Source organism: Eubalaena glacialis, chromosome 4 (assembly GCF_028564815.1).
Source record: "Eubalaena glacialis isolate mEubGla1 chromosome 4, mEubGla1.1.hap2.+ XY, whole genome shotgun sequence".
Taxonomy (NCBI): Eukaryota; Metazoa; Chordata; class Mammalia; order Artiodactyla; family Balaenidae; genus Eubalaena; species Eubalaena glacialis.
In genome coordinates, this window is record NC_083719.1 from 167,679,980 (window position 1) to 167,701,744 (window position 21,765).

The 21,765-nt window shown below is 50.1% G+C and overlaps 1 protein-coding gene across 2 annotated transcripts in view; it reads left to right on the top strand.

The window, feature by feature from the left end:
* The window catches only part of TBC1D9B (TBC1 domain family member 9B), a 44,291-nt gene that overhangs the window by 10,565 nt on the left and 11,961 nt on the right, over positions 1–21,765 (top strand). For both annotated transcript variants that reach the window (XM_061190053.1, XM_061190054.1), the window contains exons 4-11: positions 1,659–1,887; positions 2,931–3,189; positions 4,692–4,899; positions 7,455–7,667; positions 17,845–18,006; positions 18,318–18,468; positions 18,999–19,213; positions 20,725–20,842. In XM_061190053.1, coding sequence (XP_061046036.1) covers positions 1,659–1,887; positions 2,931–3,189; positions 4,692–4,899; positions 7,455–7,667; positions 17,845–18,006; positions 18,318–18,468; positions 18,999–19,213; positions 20,725–20,842 — 1,555 coding nt within the window. The remainder of the gene's footprint in view (positions 1–1,658; positions 1,888–2,930; positions 3,190–4,691; positions 4,900–7,454; positions 7,668–17,844; positions 18,007–18,317; positions 18,469–18,998; positions 19,214–20,724; positions 20,843–21,765) is intronic.

Below are 21,765 nucleotides of genomic sequence, written 5' to 3' on the forward strand. Positions count from 1 at the left end.
CCTCGTATTCTGTGATTCTTGGCCCTTAACCTTTCTCTTGAATGCCAGCAGCATGGCCTCTTCAGTCAACCAGTCAGTCTCTCTAAACCCTTCTGGGGATTGGGATGTAAACATCTTTGGGGGGGCTATTATTTGGTCTACTACGTAATAGAACTTAAACTGAGGCTCACAAAGAAATAGGAAACTTGAATATGCCTAAAACTATTAAAGAAATTGAATCAGTAATTTAAAATCTGTCCAGTGATTTTTACAGTCCAGTTGTATCAGCCAACAAACAAAATCCCAGTCCTGTGAGCCAGGCCGTTCATTCCCATTGGTGAGGACCATTACTCCTGAGTAGAGGCCAGCGGACAATGCAGAGGAAAATGCAAAGCAGAGTGTCAGCCCCTCTGCTCCCTGCTTGGGGGTCTCCCAGGTGCAGCTGAAGGAGTGGGGAGAGGGGGCTGCCAGCTGAGACCCAGGAAGGTGGCCTGAGGGACAGGGTGCCGTGATGGCCCACAGGCTGTCTGGGGCCCACCTTTCCACTGGTGGGACCCCTTCCCCAACCTCCCAGTAGGTGCATTTGAGGGCAGCAGAAGACAAGGGCAGGGCCTTAGTAACGAGAAGGGTGTTTTGCCAGAGCCTCTTTCCCAGACATAGAGCTAGTTCCTGCAGTAGTGTTCTGGGGAGGCACCAGAGGCAGCTTGAGAGAGAGAAGAGTTTGGAGTTGCAGCTACAGTGGTACTGGCTATACTGAGATGGAGGTACACCTTACCTTTGGGTCCTCACCCCAACTCCTGGCTGTTCTCCCTGCTCATGGATACAGGAATTTGAGGCTGCCAGGATGCTCAGCAGAAGCAGCAGTCTGGGCCACAACACTTGCCTTGAATTACTTTAGCTTATCAAGTCATCATCCCCCTGGAAAATCTGCATGTACATTTTGAGCCAAATGCGCTAAGAACCTGTTTTACCCGAGGAGGTTTGGGGTTGGCTTTGTGGCCCAGGGTGATGTCTCTGGGCACTCTGAGCCCAGTGAAGATGCTGGCGGGATACAGCATTGATATGCCCTGAGCTGGGTAGGACCTGTGGCTGGTCTCTGGACCCTGAGCTGGGTAGGTCCTGAGCTGGGTGGGTCCTGCAGCTGGTCTGTGGGCCTTGAGCGGGGGCAAGAGGCAGGAGCCCCCTGGTGTGTGTGGGGGGAGTATCAAGTACAGAACATCCCCCAAGACATTGTCACAAGAAATGCACGTCACAGAACAGTGCCACAGCAAGATCCCATTTGGGCAAAGAAAGAGGGGAAAGAGCAGATTGCATGTATTTGCTTAAAGGTGCATCAGTGCCAGCCTGTCTGGGAGGAAACAAAGTGGCTACAACAGCAGAGGAGATGGAGACTCCCTTCTTACTGAACACACTTTTCTACTACTTGCATTTTTTTACCATGTTTATGTATTATATTTTTCAGATATTTACATTAAAATAACTAAAATGTAAATTTAAAAGTTCCCTTCTCTGATCCAATAGAGATAATAGCTCAGAGAGTTAGGGGAACTTGCCCAGCATCTGTCTGGCCAGAGCAGACGACAGGCCTACCTGCTTGTGGCCCTTGGGCCAGCGTCCAAGAGTCCTGGGTCCCACCACTTGAGTTCCCTGCGGGAACCAGTCCCCTTGTCCTCCTACAGGGCATCATCGCAGAAGAGAACAAGAACCTGCAGCCCCAGGGAGATGAGGACCCTGGGAAATTCAAGGAGGCCGAGCTGAAAATGCGGAAGCAGTTTGGGATGCCCGAGGGAGAGAAGCTGGTCAACTACTACTCCTGCAGCTACTGGAAGGGCCGCGTGCCGCGGCAGGGCTGGCTCTACCTGACCGTCAACCACCTGTGCTTCTACTCCTTCCTGCTGGGCAAGGAGGGTGAGTGCAGGCAGCAGGAGTGCCCCCTGTGTCCCCCCTAGCCCCAGTCCCCCAGCTGGCCCCGTCATCCTCAGGGCATCCTCCTCTGCCCTCGCCCTCGACCTCGCCTCTAGAAAGTGTACCGCCTCCCCAGACTGTCAGAGTTCCTGAGGGCTATCCCTCCTCAGCCCCCAGATATTCTGTCCCCACACACCCACCAGAGGGTCTCCCCAGAACCTAGTGGCCCACGACCAGAACTCCAGACTTGAACCAGGCATCACCGGGCTCTTGGGGGCTCCTGTCATGTGTACATCAACCAGCACAGTTCTTCACATAGTGACTTTCTGCACAGGGCCTCCCCTCTTTCAAGTAGAGTGCCAGGGCACCCATCGTCTCTGAGCGGCTCCAGGTTACATGGTGCCTTGGACGTGTGCCCCTGTAGCCACCTGCTGCAGGTCCCTCCCCACAGGAAGCCCTGGCCTCAGGACAAAAGACAGACTCCCAGCCAGTGCACTCTGCTGCCATGTCGCCCCCAGAAAGAGCCCCCAGGGCTTTAGCTGCTCTCAGTGTGGCCTTTCCTGGGCCCAGCAAGGCCGGCTCCCAGCCATGCACACACACCTGTCACAACCTCCGCTGCCTTTCTCCCACCTTTGCATCTCCTCGTCAGGCAGGGGCCAGTGTCCTCTCTGTGCTGGTCACACCGTGTCATGACTTGTTCCCACATCAGTGCGCTCCCACTAGGTGGGGCTTCTCAAGTCCAGGGTCTCAGCTAGCTCACCTGTTTGTTCATTCATCTCATCCTTTAGCCGTTTGGTGGGCAAACCCAGGAGATTCTCGGGGCTGGGCACTGGGTTGGCCCAGGACGGCCCAGTCCCTCCTCATGGAGCTGGTGTCCCAGCATAGCTAGGCTCAGGCATGGGGGCTGGGGGGTGGGGAACGGGCAGGCAATAAATGCTGCCCACTCCCCCAGGTGGGTTCCAGGCCCAGGCAGGAGTCAGGAGCCTGCCTGCCCACCCCTCCAGCTGGTTTGACCTGATGGCGTGTCTGTCCCCTCTGGTGTCCAGTGAGCCTGGTGGTGCAGTGGGTGGACGTCACACGGCTGGAGAAGAACGCCACGCTGCTCTTCCCTGAGAGCATCCGTGTGGACACCCGGGACCAGGAGCTCTTCTTCTCCATGTTCCTCAACATCAGCGAGACCTTCAAGCTCATGGAGCAGCTGGCCAACCTGGCCATGCGGCAGCTACTGGACAGCGAGGGCTTCCTGGAAGACAAAGCACTGCCCAGGCCCCCCCGGCCGCACAGGAACATCTCAGCTCTGAAGCGGTGCGTTGCGCCTCCCCCACCCCCAGCAGGGACCTGCCCTCCTCACCCTTCACAGGCTCCCTGCATGGAAAGGGGGCCAGGTAAAGGGGTGGTTTTCGATAGTGGGGAGGGCACCAGGAGATTCACGGAGGCGTCATCCTGAAAAACCTACCGCTGACACTGACGTGGAGGGAGTTCTTCATGCATTACTTCTCGAAGCTCTGGGGTGGGGAGGCTCTCGCAGGCTCCTTGGTCTCAGACAGGAAGCTGAGGCACAAGGAGGTAGAGCAGCTTGCCCCAGGCCCCAGTGCCTTAGCCCTAAGTGAGCAGTGGAGCCCAGGACAGGCACCCCACCACGTCAGCCAGGGCATCCCCAGAGGCCTCTTCGGGAAAGCTTCAGAATCCCAGCTCAGGGTACACCACCTCCATCCCGCCATGATTGACAGCTCTTCTCAGGACCCCTGGGCCCTGACCCCAGGCCCCAGGAGACAGCCCTGCACAGGTCTGAGGTCTCTGCCACCCTGTCTGTGGGAATTGGTAGACAGAGGAATGATTCACTGGGGCTGGCCCCTCCGGAGCACTCCGTTCTCACTCTTCCGTTGCAGCTTCAGGGGAAACCTGTAAGCCAGCCAGGAGCTCAGAGAGTCCCTGAGCCCCTGGGTCCCACAGCCAGATTCACACCTGTGTGCGCAGAGACTGTGGCCTAGGCCCAGACTCTTGGGTGCATCTTCAGGACCAGAACGCTGTCCAAGGATGTTACTTTCCTGATGTGAGTGACACGGTGGCTTTCAGAACCTTCCAGAAAGAAAATGAGCAGGGCCGGACTTGATAGTCTCTGGCATTGTCCATCGAGGTGTGCCTGCCAGGCCAAGCTCAGGCTGCTAGCGGCCCCCATGGGACTGGGAAGAGAGAGATGTTTACGAGGACAGGGCCACCGCAGGGGCGAGGAACTGGCTACTGGGCCCCTGCCTCACACAGCCATCGGACTGGCGAGTGTGCATTTCCGTTGAGCAACAGCACCCTGTGTTTTTTTCTTTTGGCTGCACCACGCGGCATGTGGAATCTTAGTTCCCCTACCAGGGATCGAACCCATGCCCCCTGCAGTGGAAGCACGGAGTCTTAACCACTGGACCGCTGGGGAAATCCCAGCACCCTGTGTTTTAGTCTTGACTCCACACCTGCCTGTCGGGAGGCCATGTCTGAGTTTCTAGGTGGGGCTGGTCTTCCTAGTGAGAAGTGGCGGGGCGGGTGCAGGCACCCTCTGGGCACTACCCACCCTCAGTACCGAGCGTGCTGTTTGTTGACCACTCCTCTGCTGGTCATACGGATGTCCACATTTTACTACTTGACCATTCACTGTGCATGTGTTATTGAACTCTGAGATCCCTGGGCACAACTTGCTCACAGGAGGACCCCCACGAGCCTGAATCCAATGTGGAAACCGAGGGCATGAGGCCGCCTTGTGAGTGTGCTAGCCCCAACTCTTGTCCGCTTTTCTATCTCCCCCACCTCGGTTTCACCAGAGACCTGGACGCTCGAGCCAAGAACGAGTGCTACCGTGCCACGTTCCGGCTGCCCGGGGACGAGCGCCTGGACGGCCACACAGGCTGCACCCTGTGGACCCCATTCAACAAGCTGCACATCCCTGGCCAGATGTTTATCTCCAGCAACTACATCTGCTTTGCCAGCAAGGAAGAGGATGCTTGCCACCTCATCATACCCCTGCGGGAGGTGAGCCCTAGGTCCTCGCCAGCTCTGCCCTCTCTTACCAGGGCACGTGGCCAGGTCCCCAGCCCAGGAAGCCCCTCAGGATTTAGTGATGTGAGTGCAGAGGGCACATGGTGGTTCATGTACTCCCTGAGCACCTGTCGTGTACCAGGCCCTGGCGGGAGTGGGGTGCACTGGATGCCCCCTCAGGGATCAACCTCACCTGGTGGGGAGATGCGGTGGGCTTTGGCCTGCCAGCAGAGCTCACAGTGGGACATAAGGAAACCTCAACAAGGACCCACACCTCCCTGGTCAGAGCCCAGTGGCCTCCTACAGGTGAGTGTCCCCTAGTCCTGCCTCCTGGGGCCTTGCAGTTATACTTTGGCAAAGCCCTGCTTTGGCTGGGCGTGGAGGACTCTGATCCCACCCCAGCCCCATGTTACTCTCAGAGGCCACCTCACTGTTCCTCTCCTGACACCTGCCATGGCTGTGGCTCAGGCTCTAGGAGAGTCATCGGAAATCAGCTCTTACCTTTCAGGAGTGGGGTCAACTATCACCTGTCAAGGGTGGGGTCAGCTCTCACCTGTCAGTTATTTTTTCTCCAGTTTCTTGGGCTTCCACAGTGACTCTGGTAGAAACAAGGCCATTTGTCCTGTGCTGCTGTGAAGGTGTAGACAGTGAGGGAGAGCCCCCCACCCCCCAAGGCCTCCTTTTCCTCATGGCCCAACAGGGCATACTGGCTGTTTAATTGAGGTTTAAGTGAGGTTCTTAAGCTATAAGCTAAAACACAGTATTTTGATTCTATTTAAAATGTAAAGCAGTGGGACCTCCCTGGCCTTTGTACAAAGCCCTGAAGTTGCAGGTATAGTTGCGAATAGGTGTGAGGTAGTGTGCTGCCTCAGTCTCCCCAAGGGAAGTCAGAGACAAAGGACTTAATGGAGCCACAGCTCCAGGCTGAGGGGCTCAGAGGTGGCCCCTGACCCCACGCTCTCTTTTGGCACTAGGTCTGTGGATTTGTCGTGGGTGCTGTACTGACCTGACCCTGAGACCTGGGGGCTGGCTACAGGGTCATCTTAGGCCCAGCTCCATTTCTCCTGATGGGTCCTGACATTCCTGATGGCAGAGAGCTCTGGCTGAGCCAGGAAGCTCTTGGGATGGGGCTCTGCAGCTGGTCCTGATGGAGGCCCCTGCCCAACACTGACCTCAATATCCTAACCAGGGGGCTTCACAGGGGCTCCTCACTCATGCCAGCCACACTCATGTGTCCACTGGGCTCTTGAATTTGTACTCCCAAATCTCATCCTCGCCTCTGGAAGTGACACCCCTTCCATCCATTTGCTGAGGTGGAAAGCGGGAGCCATCCTTGATTCTGACCTGGCCGCATTCCCACGTCCTGACCATGGCATGTCCTGTCAGCTTGCTCTCCGGAGCATGTCCCTTCCTCTCTACAGCCACCATCTAAGGCAAGCTGTCTGCTTGGGTCACCTCAGCAGTACCTTGTCTGCACCTAAGGCTTGAGGACCTATCCTTTAGATCCCATCCTTCCACAGCAGCCAACATAATTTAAAAATCTGTTCACCCTGGGTAGAATCCTCCGGTATCTTCTGTGATTAGAAGAATCTCCAATTGCCTGCTGTGACCTGTAAGACCTTCAGTCCACCCACCCCTAGTCAGACCTTGGCCCACACACAGACATGCAGGCACACACACTTACACACCGAAATACACACACACACACACACACACACACACACACTCTCTCTCTCTCTCTCTCTCTCTCTCTCTCTCTCTCTCTCTCTCTTTCTGTGCCCACCCCTTCTCACTCTGCCCCAGCTTCTCCGGTCTTTCTTTGTCCATCACGCCAGTCTGGCCCCCTCCTCGGGGTGGTTGCTGGCCTCTCCCCTAGCTCTTCGTCTGGCTGCACCAGGTCTCAGCTCAGTTACTACCTCCCTAGAGGTGCCTTCAACAGGAAGCAGCCCAGCAGCCTCCCAGCTTGCCCTGTGGCCCCCACCAGCCCTGGTGACCGTGTTCATTAGCCTGCATGTCCATTGTTTGTACCCACCCCAGGCTGCGGGCCCTGCAGAGGTGCCCCCTAAAAGCCCATCCTGTGCCCTGCACACTTGTACTGCTCTGTTCACACACCTCGCAGTCAGAACTGGGCCCAGGACGCACATCAGGAAGTGCTGAGGGAATGAGTGCTCAGGACGCCTTGCAGGCAGGGCTGCTCACTGTGCTTTAGGGCAGGGACATGACTGTCCATCTTGGGGAAGCTGATCAGGGCCAGCAGCTGGGCTCAGGCTTTACATTCTGTGTCACCATCCTGATGACGGTCCTGCAAGGCTGATATGCTCACACCCATCAACAGCTGAATAAACGAGGTTCAGACATGCACGTAACTCACACAGCAGCAAGCGGCAGAGTCAGAATATGAATCGGCCAGGCCTGGAGAGCCCCTCGTCCACTCCCTGCCCCATGCCTGAGAGAAGACGACCTAAGCCCACTATGCTCTCAGCTTCACAAAACCATCTGGCTTTACATCCCAAGATACTGACCTCCAAATGGTGTTTTTGTCTTTTCAGGTGACCATTGTCGAAAAAGCTGATAGCTCCAGTGTCCTGCCCAGCCCTCTATCCATTAGCACCAAGAGCAAAATGACCTTCCTGTTTGCCAACCTGAAAGACCGCGATTTCTTGGTTCAGAGGATCTCTGACTTCCTCCAGAAAATGCCATCCAAGCCACCAGGCAACAGCAGAGCGGGGAGGAAAGCCAGCATTGTGGACTCAGCCCCAGAGGTGAGAGGGCCCTTCAGAGCAGTGGGATGGGAGTCAGGGCCAGGAGAAGAGCCCAGGCAGCCCTGTGGTGCCTGCCTTGGGCCTTGGGTGGGGAGGGTCCTCGCTTGGTGCAGGGTGGAAAACCTAACCCAGCCCCAGTCTCAGGTGTCCTGGCCACACACGCGATGCCTAGGGTCACAGCCCTCTCTGTACCCCGAGACGTGCCCCAGTCCTCCTGAGCGTCACCCCTGCCTGCCTCAAGTCCCATTCCACATAAGAAGCCTTCTCTGCCTGGACCAGCCACCCTCATCTCTGTCCCTTATGAACTTCTGCTGCACTGAGAGCCACTCTGTTTAGGCCTGTCCGGCTTGTATTTATTTACCTGTTGGGAGATTGATTTCTCCCATCAGTCTTTCTTACAGGGTTACCTTTTACTGCAATCTTTTTACTATACCAACAATATTAACAATAATTCTTTAACATCAAAAACTTGTATTTACATTTCCCCAGATGCACATGTTCTTTTTACAGTTTAATCATTTGAATTGAGGTAAACATAGGTCATATACATGTTACAGTGGGTTGGTATAATCCCTTTTTATCTATGTGTTTCTACTCCTCCCTCTCTCTCTCCCTGTCTCTCTCTCTCTTTTCTTTTCTTTTCTTTTCTTACAGTATTTTGTTGAAGGAATTGGGTCATTTGTGCTATAGAGTTTCTCGCAGTCTGGTGTTTGCTGATTGCATCTCTTGGAAACACTTAACGGGTTCTTTTGTGCCCTGTTTCTTGTAAGTTGGTGGTTGAGTAATGAGATCCAGCTCAGATTTGGATTCAATTGTTTGTGTTGGGGAGTGGGGGGCAGGTCCACTTGTAGGCAGGATTGAGGTGCTGTGTACTTCCACCAACAGGTATGCAATACCTGGTTATGTGCTGTTACCAGTCATTGATAAGCATTGCCTAGATAATTCATTAGGTAACTCATTAGGATTGCAAATGGGGGCACTCTAATTCTATCATTCCTTCTGTTCGTTAGCTGGAATATTTCCATATAGAGAAATTTACCCTCAACAACTATTTGGTTACCGTGAGGCACAGTTCATATAGAAAAGGCAGAATAAATCTTTTATTTTTTTTTATTCACCAGTTGTTAAAATGATGAATTGGTTTTCAAATATCCTCAAAATATGACCAATTCAGTTTTTTCTGTTTACTTTTTAGTGTAATTATGAACTTACAGATTTAAGCAACTTGATGTGTTCCAGTCCGTGACAGTTATTATCCTCATTCCATCTGTGACCAGAGGAAGCTTATTCAGGTGACATCTGAGTCCTTTTGACATTACCCTGGCCATGTTTGATCACTTCCTTGCTTCTTGGTATCTTGGGCAAGATGTGTGTGCTATTATCAATCTGGATTTGTGAAAACACTTCATGATTAGAAGAGTCCATATAAAAATCCACATATCTGGCTGCTCTGGAAAAATCAGGGGCCCTGACATTACAGGGCCCACGTTCCCACTGAGTGGCATTGGAGCTGAGTGGTGGCACGTACGCTTCAGCTCCCCAGAACCCCACCTGGTCTGGCCCATGAAAGCCTTTAAATTTTTCACCCCTGTAATCGATGCTCAGTCAACTATTAAATAGATAAGGAATGGAAGGGAAGGGAGTGGGCAGAATCAGTGTGCAGTGCAGACATCAAGAAAGGTTTCTTAGAGGAGGTTGGGCTTGATCTGGGATTTCAAGAAGCAGTGAGGTTGAATTGGGTGAAAAGGGATGTGAGCAGGAATGTTGAGCTGCCTTCTCAAGGCCCAGTGCCACAAATGGCAGGGCCTGACCAGCCAGTGTAAGCTTGGCCCAGTGGCCCCTTCCAAGCACCTGCCCTTCGTTCACCCAGCACATTTTGTCGCATTCCCGATAGGTGCCAGGTACTCTTCTAGGCACTAGGAATAGAGCAGATTAGACAAAATTCATGCCGTCTTAGAGCTTATATTCTAGTGAGAGAGACCGTCCGTAAGCAAATAAACATACAATATGTCAGGTGGCAATAAGGGCCAAGGATAAAAATAAAACAGGGTGAAAGGATCAGGATTGCTAGGGGAAGCGGGGGGCTCTGATCAAGTGGTACTCGAAAGAAGTAAGGGAACAGCCCTAAGGAATCTGGGGAAAGGGTATTCGAGGCAGAGGGAATGGCAGGTGCTAAGGCCTGGAGGCAGGATTGAGCTTGGCACAGGCTGCTGAGATGAGTGGAGAGAGGACGCAGGTAGTGAGATTAGAGAGGGAGTGGGAAGCCAGGTCATGTAGCGCCCGTAGGCCCTTGGGAGTACTTAGCTTTGACTCTGAGTGAGATGGGAGCCAGTGGAGGGTTTGACCAGAGGAGGGACACGATCTGTTTATGTTTTAATAGAATTGCTATGGCTGTCATATTGAGAATGGAATAGAGGTGCAGCTGTCCAGTACAGTAGCCACACATGACTATTGAGCACTTGAAAGGCAACCACACTGAAATGTGCTGTAAGCATAAACTACACACCAGAGGTGGAAGGTTCAGTGTGAAAAAGAGAATGTAAAATATCTTGATTTTTTTAATATTGATTCCATGTTGAAATGATAATATTTTTGACTATATTAAATAAACTATATTATTAAAGTTAACCTCACAATTTCTTTTATGTTTTTTAATGTGGCTACTAGAAAATTTTAAATTACCTGTGTGGCTCTCATTATATTTCTCTAGAACAGAGCTGGACTAGAGAGTGACGAGAATAGAAGCAGAGATGAGTTGGAAGGCTGTGACAGTTATCAAGACACAAGATGATAGAGCCTTGGTCGAGGGTGGTAGCAGTGGAGTTGGTGAGAAGTGGTCAAATTCAGGATACATATATATATTTGTGTGTTTGTGTGTGTGTGTGTGTGTGGTAAAATACATATAACATAAATTTACAATCTTAACCATTTGTAAGTATACAGTTCAGTAGTATCAAGTATATTCACACTATTATGCAGCCATTACCACCATCCATCTCCAAAGCTTTTTTCATCTTGGAAACTGAAACTCTGTACTCATTAAGTACTAACTCCTCATTTCCCACCCTCAAGCCCCCACCCCCAGGCCCCAGCAATCACCATTATACTTTCTGTCTCTATGAATTTGACTACTCCAGGTACCTCATATAAGGGGAGTCATACAGTATTTGTCCTTTTGTGATAGGCTTATTTCACTTAGCATAATGTCCTCAAGGTTCATCTTCATTATGGAATGTGTCAGAACTTCCTTCCTTTTTAAGGCTGAATACATACGTGTGTGTGTGTGTGTGTGTGTGTGTGTATATATGCCACATTTTGTTTATCCATTCATCTTTTGATGGACGTTTCGGTTACTGTCACCTTTTGGCTGTTGTGAATAATGCTGCTATGAACATGGGTGTTCAAATATCTCTTCAGACCCTACTTTCAGTTATTTGGGGTATGTACCCAGAAGTGGAATTGCTGTGTCATATGGTAAATCAGTGTTTAATATTTTGAGGAATTGCCATAACATCTTCCACAGTGGCTAGACCATTGTACACTCCTACCAGCAATGCATAAGGGTTCCAGTTTTTCCCCATCCATTCCAACACTTGTTATTTTCTGTTATTTTTTACAATAACCATTCTAATGGATATGAAGTGGTATCTCATTGTGGTTTTGATTTGCATTTCCCCAATGATTAGTGACATTGGGCATCTTTTCACATCTTATTGGCCATTTGTATATCTTCTTTGGAGAAATGTCTATTCAAGTCCTTTGCCTATTTCTTTTAATCGGGTTGTTTGTTTTTGTTGTCACATTGTAGAACTTCTGGATATTAACCTCTTATCAGATACATGATTTGTAAATATTTTCTCCCATTCCATGGATTGCCTTCTCATTCTGATTGAGGATGATTGTGTCCTTTGATGCACATAAGTTTTAAATTTGTATGTAGTCCAATTTATTTTTCTTTTATTGTGCTTTTGATGTCATATCAAAGAAATAGTTGCCATACGCTTTTCTTCTATGTTTCATTCTAAGAATTTTGTAGTTTTAGCTCTTACGTTTAGGTCTTTGATCCATTTTGAGTTAATTTTGTAAATGGTATGAGATAGGTGTCCAACCTTATCATTTTACATGTGGATATCCAGTTTTCCAATACCACTTGTTGTAAAAAAAACTATCTGTTCCCCATTGAATCGTCTTGGCACCCTTGTCAAAAATCAGTTGAACATATGTATTGCAAGATTCATTTCTGGGCTCTCAATTCTATTCCATTGGTCTGTATCCTTACGCCAGTACTATACTGTTTTAACTACTGTAGCTTTATAGTACATTTTTAAATCAGGAAATTTGAGACCTCCAACTTTGTTCTTTTTCCAGGCTTGTTTTGGCTATTTGGGGTCCCTTGAAATTCCATATGAATTTTAGGATAGATTTTTTTATTTCTGCAAAAATGTCATTGGGATTTTAATAGCGATTGCCCTGAATCTGTAGATCACTTTGGGTAATGTTAACATCTTAACAATATGAAGTTTTCCAATCCATGAACACAAAATGTCTTTCCATTTGTTTGCATCTTTAATTTCTTTCATCAGCGTTTTCTAGTTTCCAGCATACAGCATCCGGTCTTTCACCTACTTGGCTAAGTTTATCCCTAAGTATTTTATTCTTTTCGATGCTGTTGTAAATAAAATCATTTTCGTAATTTCCTTTTCGGATTGTTCAGTGTTAGCATACAGGATATAATTCGAAGGTAGATCTGAGAGAACTGACCAATTAGATGGAGGATATGGGAGAAAGAGAAGGGTTTACAAAAGGATGACCCTATAGTCTTTGGCCTGAGCAGCTTAGAGAATAGAATCACCATTTAATGACATGAGGAAGAGCAGTTTTGGAAGGAGCAGTCAAGAGTTCAGTTTGGATTTGAGGTCAGGTATCATAAGAACTAAGAATTGACTACTGGAGATGGCAAGTAGAGGTCACGGTGGCCTTTTCAAGAGTTGTTCAGTGGAAGAACAGGTAAGAAAAGCCTGGTGGAGTGGCCTTCAACTGGGATAAGCTGTTGGTTATTGGGGTAGCTTTTTAAACCTTACCAAATTTTCCATTAAAATGCACAAAGCAACTTTAAGAGTAAAAATAAAAGCCCACAGACAACAGCTTTAACAAAGCCAGGTGAAAAGGGTATCTTACAAACCCCAGACTACAAGTAGGTGAGGCCAGACCACCAACTGCAGCATAATTCTACAGATAGAGAATCAGCAGCTGTGCTGTGGTAGTGGAGGGAAGAGAAAAAGGGTTCTGACAGTCCCAAGAGCCAAGGAATCCAGAAATCACCAAAAATACTCCCCCACACACACTGCTCAAAAGAGACTACCCACTGAACAGAAACCTCAGCAAGTGACTAAGAGAAACCACCGGTGAAACTGCGGGCATATTTCTCAGGCTCCAGCTCACAGATGAGTTAACCAACAACACAAAACATGGGAATCCACTAATGAGCTGAGGGAAGATCAGAGAATGCTAGGACAAATCTGAAACACCCAACGAAAACTCCCTTCCAAAAGGAAAGAGCCCTCCCTGAGGAAAAAAGCTGGAACTGAGCAGGGCAGGAATACTGAGGAGTAAAGAGAGAGAAGCTTCTGACACTAGAGGAGACACATCAGGAAGTCCTGCAGGGGGGCTCCATAGAGAGACTGCAGCAGAAGACAGACCCCCAACTGTGCAGTGCAAACAGCTACCCCATACATACAACATCCTCCTGTAAGTACAGAAAAAGTCATGTTATTCAAATGTGAGTAGCAGAAGAAGATTATGAGCACACCCTATACAAAGAAGAAAACGATCCAAAAAACCTTCCACAGACAAAGCACACCAGAACAGCATCCCTCCAAAGCGGATGAAACCTGTACCCTAATATTTCAAAATGACCTAAAAAAGAATTAGAAGAGGGTTAGAAACTACTAAAGAATGGTATAAATAAAAAATTTTTAGAAAGCTCGGAAACTAAGTGACTAGTCAACAGAAAAATGTGAAAAGAGAGTTGACAGGAGTTAGGAAAGAATTAGAAAAGAATACAGAAATATTTCAGAAATAAATATCATACAACCAAGAGCACAAGAATGAATAGACCCCACAGAAAGTCCATTAAGGGAAATAAGGACAAGACTCGGGGGGAAAGGCTGTAAGAGGAGAGTCCAATAAAGAGAGAGAGAAAAAGTAGTCAAGAGAAGTGATAAAGAAGTCAGGCAAAGAAAATCCAACTTATGTATAACGTAGCTCCCTAAAAAAGAAAAACAAAGCTGTGGAATAACAACTGATAGAAACCACGATCCAAGAAAAGTTTTCTGAACATAAAAGACTTAAACCTGCCTGGTGGAAGAGCATGTGTACAACTGGAAAATAAATACAGAATAGTATGCAGTATATACACACTGAGATATAATCTAGTAAAACTATCAGATTTTAAAGATTAAAAAAATTATTTTGGGCAACCAGTCAAGAAAGACCAAGTCATTTATGAAGGAATGAAAATCAGAGAGGTATCAGACATTTTGATAGCAAAATTTTATACAAATAGAGTAACATTTTGTAAGATATACAGTAAAAAAGCTGTGACCCCAAGATTTTCTATCTGGCAAACTGACGTTCAGGTATCAAGACCACAGGCCGTCAGGAACATGCAGGAATTCACAGAAGCTATCAGCGTTTGAGGAATCTAATAGTGAACAACCTCAGACAACCAAGAAATGATGGAAGAGGCTTTGGCAGAAGGTCTGGTGGGAGCATTGAATGTATCTAGCTGTAGAAATAGGACTAGATAACAAGGATAAAGGTGACAAGTCATGTGTAATTTTATATGCTCTGAATACATAGAGTACAATGAAAACATGAGAAAAGAAGGTATGGAAAGTAGAATAAGCTCTCTGACTGCCTTATTAAGTAAGAGCAAGGTATATCACTTTAAATTATATGTCGGCAGGGAAAGGAGTGGAGGGGGAAGATCAGGGCTACTCGCTAATTTTAGTATTGCCCCTAGGAGGGAGTCCAGTGTATAAAAAGAGGGGACCCAGGGTACTATATAAAGACATTAGTTAGTATAAAGGTAACTGTTAGAACATAAACATACATTTTCTGACACTTTCTCAAGAAAACACTGGAAAGAGAGGGAAAGGATACAGTGAGTTTAGGCAGCTCTTTCCAGAAACTTTGTAGAAAGGCCAGCTGAGAATCACAGGGGTCCCTTCAGGGTGTGACCTTGTAATCGGAGTGTGATGTATATACTCTAAAGTGCATGGATCCTAAGTGCACAGCTTGATGCACTTTCACAAAAGTGGACATAACATGTGAGCACCACCCAGTTGAAGAACGGGAAGGGCTTGTAGGGACAACAGCATGATTCTATGCTGATGGTAATTAATCCAGTGGAGAGGGGGCAGTTGCCAGAAGAAGGTCCTAGAGGCGAGAGCGGTAGGATCTTGGGCTCGAGTCGGGGGAGAGTTGGGCCTGGCATGCGTGGCCACAGATGTGGGAAGGTGGGCCGGTGGGGGTGACCGTGGATAGCTGTCAGATTGCTCCTGCTTCTGCTTGCTTAGTTCAGTAGTTGGCAGTAGGAAGTGAGGAAGATGGGTGGTTTGGGAGGTTTGTGCTGGAAAAATGTGTGAGACACTTACCAAGAGGAAGGAGAGAGAGACTGGATTCCCAGGCAACATGGGTCTGTGAGCTCACCATCACCCCAGGAACCTGTCTGTCACAAAGGATGGTTATTGCTGAGGTCACATCCTTGAGTCAGTCTCCTTTCTGGCACTGAGATTTTTGATTCTCTGCAGTGCTCTGTGGCCTGCAAGTCCATCTGTGTCCTTGTCCCTGCAGGGAACCTCGAGCCAGAAGCAGACTCTCTGCATCAGGATGCTTGGGGTCTGGACTGGGGTCATGTCCCTGGATTCGGGCAGTTTGTCATGAAAATGTATTTTAGTTGATCTAAAATCCATTTTGAAAACAGCAGCCAGGGGCAGAGGGGCAGGCTGTGGATATGAACCTAGCAGAGTTCTCTTTTTTTTTTTCCTTTTTATTAAAAACAGTTCTACTGAGGTAAATTTGGCATACAATATGCTGTACATATTGAAATAGCACAGTTTGATGAGTTTAGCATGTGTTCCCTGTGAAGCCATCACAGCTGTGGTGCGGGTTCTCATGTAAGGAACACAGAGAGGGTGAAAGTCTGGGGGAGGTGTCCAGCACCCCTGCTTGACCACAGCCAGTGGGATCAGAGCTGACAGGCACAAGGGCAGAAACTCAGCTCAGACTGGAGCACGCAGAAGGGGAGCTCACTGGCCGACGAAGCCAAGAAGTCCACACAGTTGGCCGCCTGTCATCAGAGCTGGGCTCTCTCCACTGGATGAGCGTCATCCCTGGGGCATGTGTGGCACCAGCATGGTGGTGCAGCCCCTGCACCCTCCTTGGCTCACCCCGACATTCCCTGCAGAGTGGCCGACACAGTACCCGCAAACCCCCGCAGGCATGGCAAATGCTAATTAGCTTGTGGCCACCACCGCAGACCTCAGTGGATTCCACAAAGTGTGGGTCCAAGAGTGGAGAGAGATGTGTTGTGCCCCCCCCAAAATTGGAAGCCACTGCTGGCAGAAGGAGAAGTGGATTCAAGGGAGCCAGTGACCAGTGTCCACCCAAAAGTGGTGTTGTTCCTGCTGGTGGGCACTTGGGGAGGGAGCTGAGAGGAGGACAGACAGAGTGGGCACTGACTCTGTTCCACCTGACCCCCGGGCTAGGGAACAAGCTCCCTGCCCAGGCCATTGCCCACGGCAGTGAACTCACCTTGAAGTCAGGTGCCTGCAGGTAGAACACAATCCACAAGCAGGGGCAGTTCCCTGGTGTCACCTACACTGTACCTGAAGGGTACTAAGAACTTCATCACTAGCCTTGCTGGGTGAGGGCCGGGGGTAGGGGTTCCAGAAAGCCAGGGGAAGAACCCTGAATGTTAGGGCTTCCTTTTAGACCTTTGTCCTTGATGCCCCCCTTTTCTTCTCCCAGCCCCATATTGCCCCCCAGTATGTTCCCAGAACCACCCAGGATCCATTTCACTTGCTGTTTGGCCGTCCGTGCAACGGGAAAGCAGATTCCCAGGTTCCTACACTGGGGAGGGTCCTACAGCCATACCAGCGCCCTGTTTATGGTTAGAGATGGCCCACAGGTGGGGACCCCCTCCCCACACACCTAGTTCTAGGCCTGTGTCTTTATTTTCGCCTCCCAAAGCCCCACAGCCTTGTTGCAAGTGTGGCGGACTGCCAAGGAGAACCCGGTCTTGAGCTGCACAAGTGTCCAGAGGAAAGAGGTGGTGTGGCCCAAGAGATGTGTGGCCACTGTAGGCCACACCACACACCAGGCAAGTGGCCCAGAGAGAGGGAGCCTTGCGGACAGCCACCAGCCCTCAGAGGGCCTGGGAGCCCCTTCTTCCTTGAGGGGCCCTTGAGGGTGCAGTGGACAGGGCCTGAGGGAGGGAGGAGAGGAAAGGGGACTCCTTCCCACACTCAGCTGTCACTGAGGGCACTGGCAGGAGGCATGCCCTCAATTAGGACTCTGTCAGTCTGAAAAGGGTGAGGCAGGCTATCAGTCTCGGGACGTACTGGGTGAGCAGGCCTGATGTCACCCTGCCTCTGCTCCGCTTTCCCCTCCATGCTTGGGCTCCAGTGGGGGCCCCAGTGCTCTTTCCCAGCACTCCCCACTTGAGCTGGTCACTGTGGCCAGGGGCCCCATGGGGCAGCGCTACAATGGTGGGACCCGAGAACAGTCCGGGCAGACGCCACCAGCAGCTGTCCCTACAGGGCTCGGCAGGGTCTGCACCCCAGAGGCTGGAGCAAGAAAGGCATCCCAGGGAGCACCCACGAGTGCTGCCAGTCAAGCCCTTGTAGGGGACACAGAGTTCAGGAAGGGGCACGTGGAGCTGTCTCCTTGCGGTTTCTTCTCTCCTGGCCCTGACCTCACGGAGAGAGGGCCTGACAGGATGAGCACCAGAACCTGTCCCTGGTGAAGTAGGACAATACAGGTGTGTGTCTGGCCAGAGAGGAGGTAGGGCTGAGCCACAGCATGGCCTCCTGCTCTTTCCCACACGGCCACCCCGCAGGCAGTGGGGCAGCTCACTCGCTCAGTGCTTTCCTTCCTATGTTGTATTTCCCAGTCTTCCCCAGCTCCTCAGGAGGTGTCAGAACAGCCTGCCAGCCCGACCTCACCCCTCGGTGGCCTCCAGGGGTCCCATGCACAGGAGGCTCCAACCGCTTCCCAGGGCCTGCTCAAACTCTTCCAGAGAAACACGCCCATGGAGGACCTGGGAGCCAAGGGGGTAAGCCCAGACTCAGGGCTCCACCACCATGCAGGCCAGATAGGGGGAAGGGCAGGGCCAGTCTGCGGCCCTTGGGTGACGATGTGCAGTGCCCAGGGACACCCTGCATGACCTGTTCAGCAGTGCTGGTCATGGGCTTCAGGCCTCTGCAGGGGGTCCCGTGTCCCTGACGCCCGAGGGTGATGCCGTGCGCAGCCCAGCCTGGGCTCATGGCATTTTCGCCACAAGCCCTTGGAGGAGAGGTGGAGGGCCTGACACCTGCCTCAGCACTCGGGTCGCATCCACAGACCCCCTGTCTGCTGTTCCCCCAGGCCAAGGAGAAGATGAAAGAGGAGTCGTGGAACATCCACTTTTTTGAGTACGGGCGCGGCATGTGCATGTACCGCACCACCAGGACTCGGGAGCTGGTGCTGAAGGGCATCCCCGAGAGCCTCCGGGGGGAGCTGTGGCTCCTCTTCTCTGGTAAAATGCCCTGGCCTCACGGCCCCACAGCCTCAGCTTCCATGTGGGAGCTCGGCTGACCCCCAGCTGGCCTCCTGAGTCGGCCAGGCAGGAACCACCAGCCTTTAGAGGGCGGGAACAGGACTCTCAGCTGTAATGAAGCTCATGTGTGCCAGGAGGGGCGTTCCGGGGAGCAGACACCAGTGGGGTGGTGCCTTCCCACCGGCAGTGGAAGGCAAACAGTGGAAGGCAAACAGGCCTCCTGAGGCCTCCTTTCCTTGGGGCAGGCTCTGACAACATTCACACCCTTGGCCACTTGGATGGTTTCAGGAGGGGAAGTCAGCCATTTGAAATTGGGTGGGGTGACTCCTCTCAGAAGCAGTCATGAGGGAAACTCTGCCTGGCACCTGGCCAACTCTTTTGGCCTCCCTGCAGCCCCAAAGTGCCACTTCTCTTCTGCAGTGCATTGACGTCTCCACCCTGCCCTGTTGCCCTCAGGGTCCCGGGAGGGGAGGAGGAGGGAGACAGCTACACCAGCTGTGTCTCCACAGGGGCCTGGAATGAGATGGTGACTCACCCTGGCTACTATGCTGAGCTGGTGGAGAAGTCCACAGGGAAGAACAGCCTGGCCACGGAGGAGATCGAGCGAGACCTCCACCGCTCCATGCCTGAGCACCCTGCCTTCCAGAATGAGCTCGGGATCGCTGCACTCCGCCGGGTGCTGACTGCCTACGCTTTCCGAAACCCCACCATTGGCTACTGCCAGGTACAGGGGCTTAGCAGGGTCCAGAGACAGCATCTCCCACCAGAAGCTCACAGGAGCAGCTCCCCATGGCCCTGGGCCTAAGTGATGGCCTCACACACCTGCAACTGTGCCCTGTCCCCCCAGGAAGATCCTAATCACAGAAAAAGATGAAATTAGAAGCAGTGTTCATCGCTCACCTCATCCCCATGCCATGTATGTGCTTCTGGTCTGGGTCCTGGGGCGTTTGATTGTTTTGTGTCTGTGGTAAAATACACATAACATAAAACTTACCATCTTAATCATTTTAAGTGTACAGTTCAGTGGCATTAGTTATATCATTGTACAACCATCACCACTATCCGTCTCCAGAACTCTTTTTCATCTTGCAAAATGGAAACTGTACCCATTAAACAACTCCCCTGCTTACCCCTGGCAACCACCATTATCTTTTCTGTCTCTGTGATTTTGACTAAGTACCTCATATAAGCATCATACAGTACTGTCTTTTTGTGACTAGCTTATATCATTTGCATAATGTTCTCAAGTTTCATCTATGTTGTAGCATGTGTCAAAATTTCCTTCCTTTTTAAGGCTGAAGAATATTCCATTGTATGTATACACCGTGTTTTGTTTATCCATTCATCATCCATGGCCACTTGGGTTGCTTCCACATTTTGGCTATTGTGAGTAGTGCTGCTATGAGCATAGGTGTACAATATCCAAACCCAGTTCTTTTGGGCATTATACCCAGAAGTGGAATTGCTGGATCATATATTTAATTTTTTGAGGAGTTGTCATAGCATTTTCCACACGAGCTGCACCATTCTTCATTCCTACCCACAATACACAAGGGCTATAGTTTCTCGCCACCCTCACCAACACTGGTTATTTTCTGTTTTTTTGATAGTAGCCATCCTAATGGTATGAGGTGGCATCTCACTGCAGTTTTGATTTGCATTTCCAGGGGCATTTGATTTTAAATCTAGTGGGCATTTTCATTGCCAGGTCAGATGGCTTTCTGTTTCCCTGTGACTGCCTCTGGATTTCAGAGAAATCACTTTTCTGTAGGACCAGTGTTCTGCAGGACATATTTCCAGTGCATGGAAAACCAGTGTGCTGGCTCTAAATCATTTTTAAGATAATTTGCCACCATTGAAGCTTTTTCTTACAAGCCTTGGTATCAGCTCAGGCTGTGCGTGGTCGCTACTTTGCCATGGCCTCCCTGCAGCCATGTGGCCATTGCACGCAGCTCACTCACACATCCTTCTGGCCCCGTGCTGCACCTGTGACATCAGACACCACGCCGAAGAAGGGCCTCACCTTCTCGGGTGTCCAAATGCCTGCAGGCCCAATTTGAGGAACTTGGTTGACCATTTTGGTCAAATTGATTTCCTGCAAATTGCCTTTTGGCAAATTGCCCAGAGTTGGGTGGAAGAGTTTGTTGTTGCCAGGCTTGCTGGTAGAGGAGGATGCATAGGCCACTTGGGAGGGGACAGCTCCATGACCCCCCCTAACTGTCTCTGTGCCCATAGGCCATGAACATCGTCACCTCAGTGCTCCTGCTCTATGGCAGCGAGGAGGAGGCATTCTGGCTGCTGGTGGCCCTCTGTGAACGCATGCTGCCCGACTACTACAACACCAGGGTGGTGGGTGAGTGCCCGAGACTGGCAGCTCCCTGTGGGGGTGGCAGGCCTCCCTGGGCAAGGTCTACATTCAGCACATCCCACAGGTGAGCTCTTGGAGGCCTCGCAGCCTTGCCCCGGGCTGCAGATAGTCACAGCTTCCGCTCCATAGATTAGGAAGCTGCTAAATCTTCACACAGCTAAAAAGTGGAGAGCCAAACACAGACCCCAGCTGTCTCTCCCAGACTTTATGCGATTCCCTAGGAGTTGCTGGCAGTGAGAGAAGAAGTTAGCTTGGGGCCTAAATTCATATCCATCTAACTCTTCTTAAACATTTTTATTGTGGAAAATTTCCAGTATCACAACTAGAGCATATAGTTATACCCCCATGTCAACTGTTAGGAACTCACAGCCAGTAGAATCTGTGTTATTAAATGGAAGTGCACTTGCAAATATATTTAATTACATATATAATTAAGTCTGTTATTCTAAAATGTCCTTCCCTTACTGTTTGCTTTAGGGGGTTTCCACTCTTGGGGTCCTTTAGAATTGCATCTGTTCACAAGCTTCAGGTCAGGACACACACAAGCTACTGAGATCACTGTTTACTTCTTTTTTTTGTTTTGTTTTGTTATTTTTGTTTGTTTTTGTTTGTTTTTCTTTTTTAAATTTTTCTTATTATTTTATTTATTATTTTTTTAACGTCTTTATTGGAGTATAATTGCTTTACAATGGAGTGTTAGTTTCTGCTTTATAACAAAGTGAATCAGCTATACATATACATGTATCCCCATATCTCCTCCCTCTTGTGTCTCCCTCCCACCCTCCCTATCCCACCCCTCTAGGTGGTCACAAAGCACCGAGCTGATCTCCCTGTGCTATGCAGCTGCTCACTGTTTACTTCTGACGCCCTAGAGAGAAATTAGTATTTCCCAAAAAGAAAATCCAAGT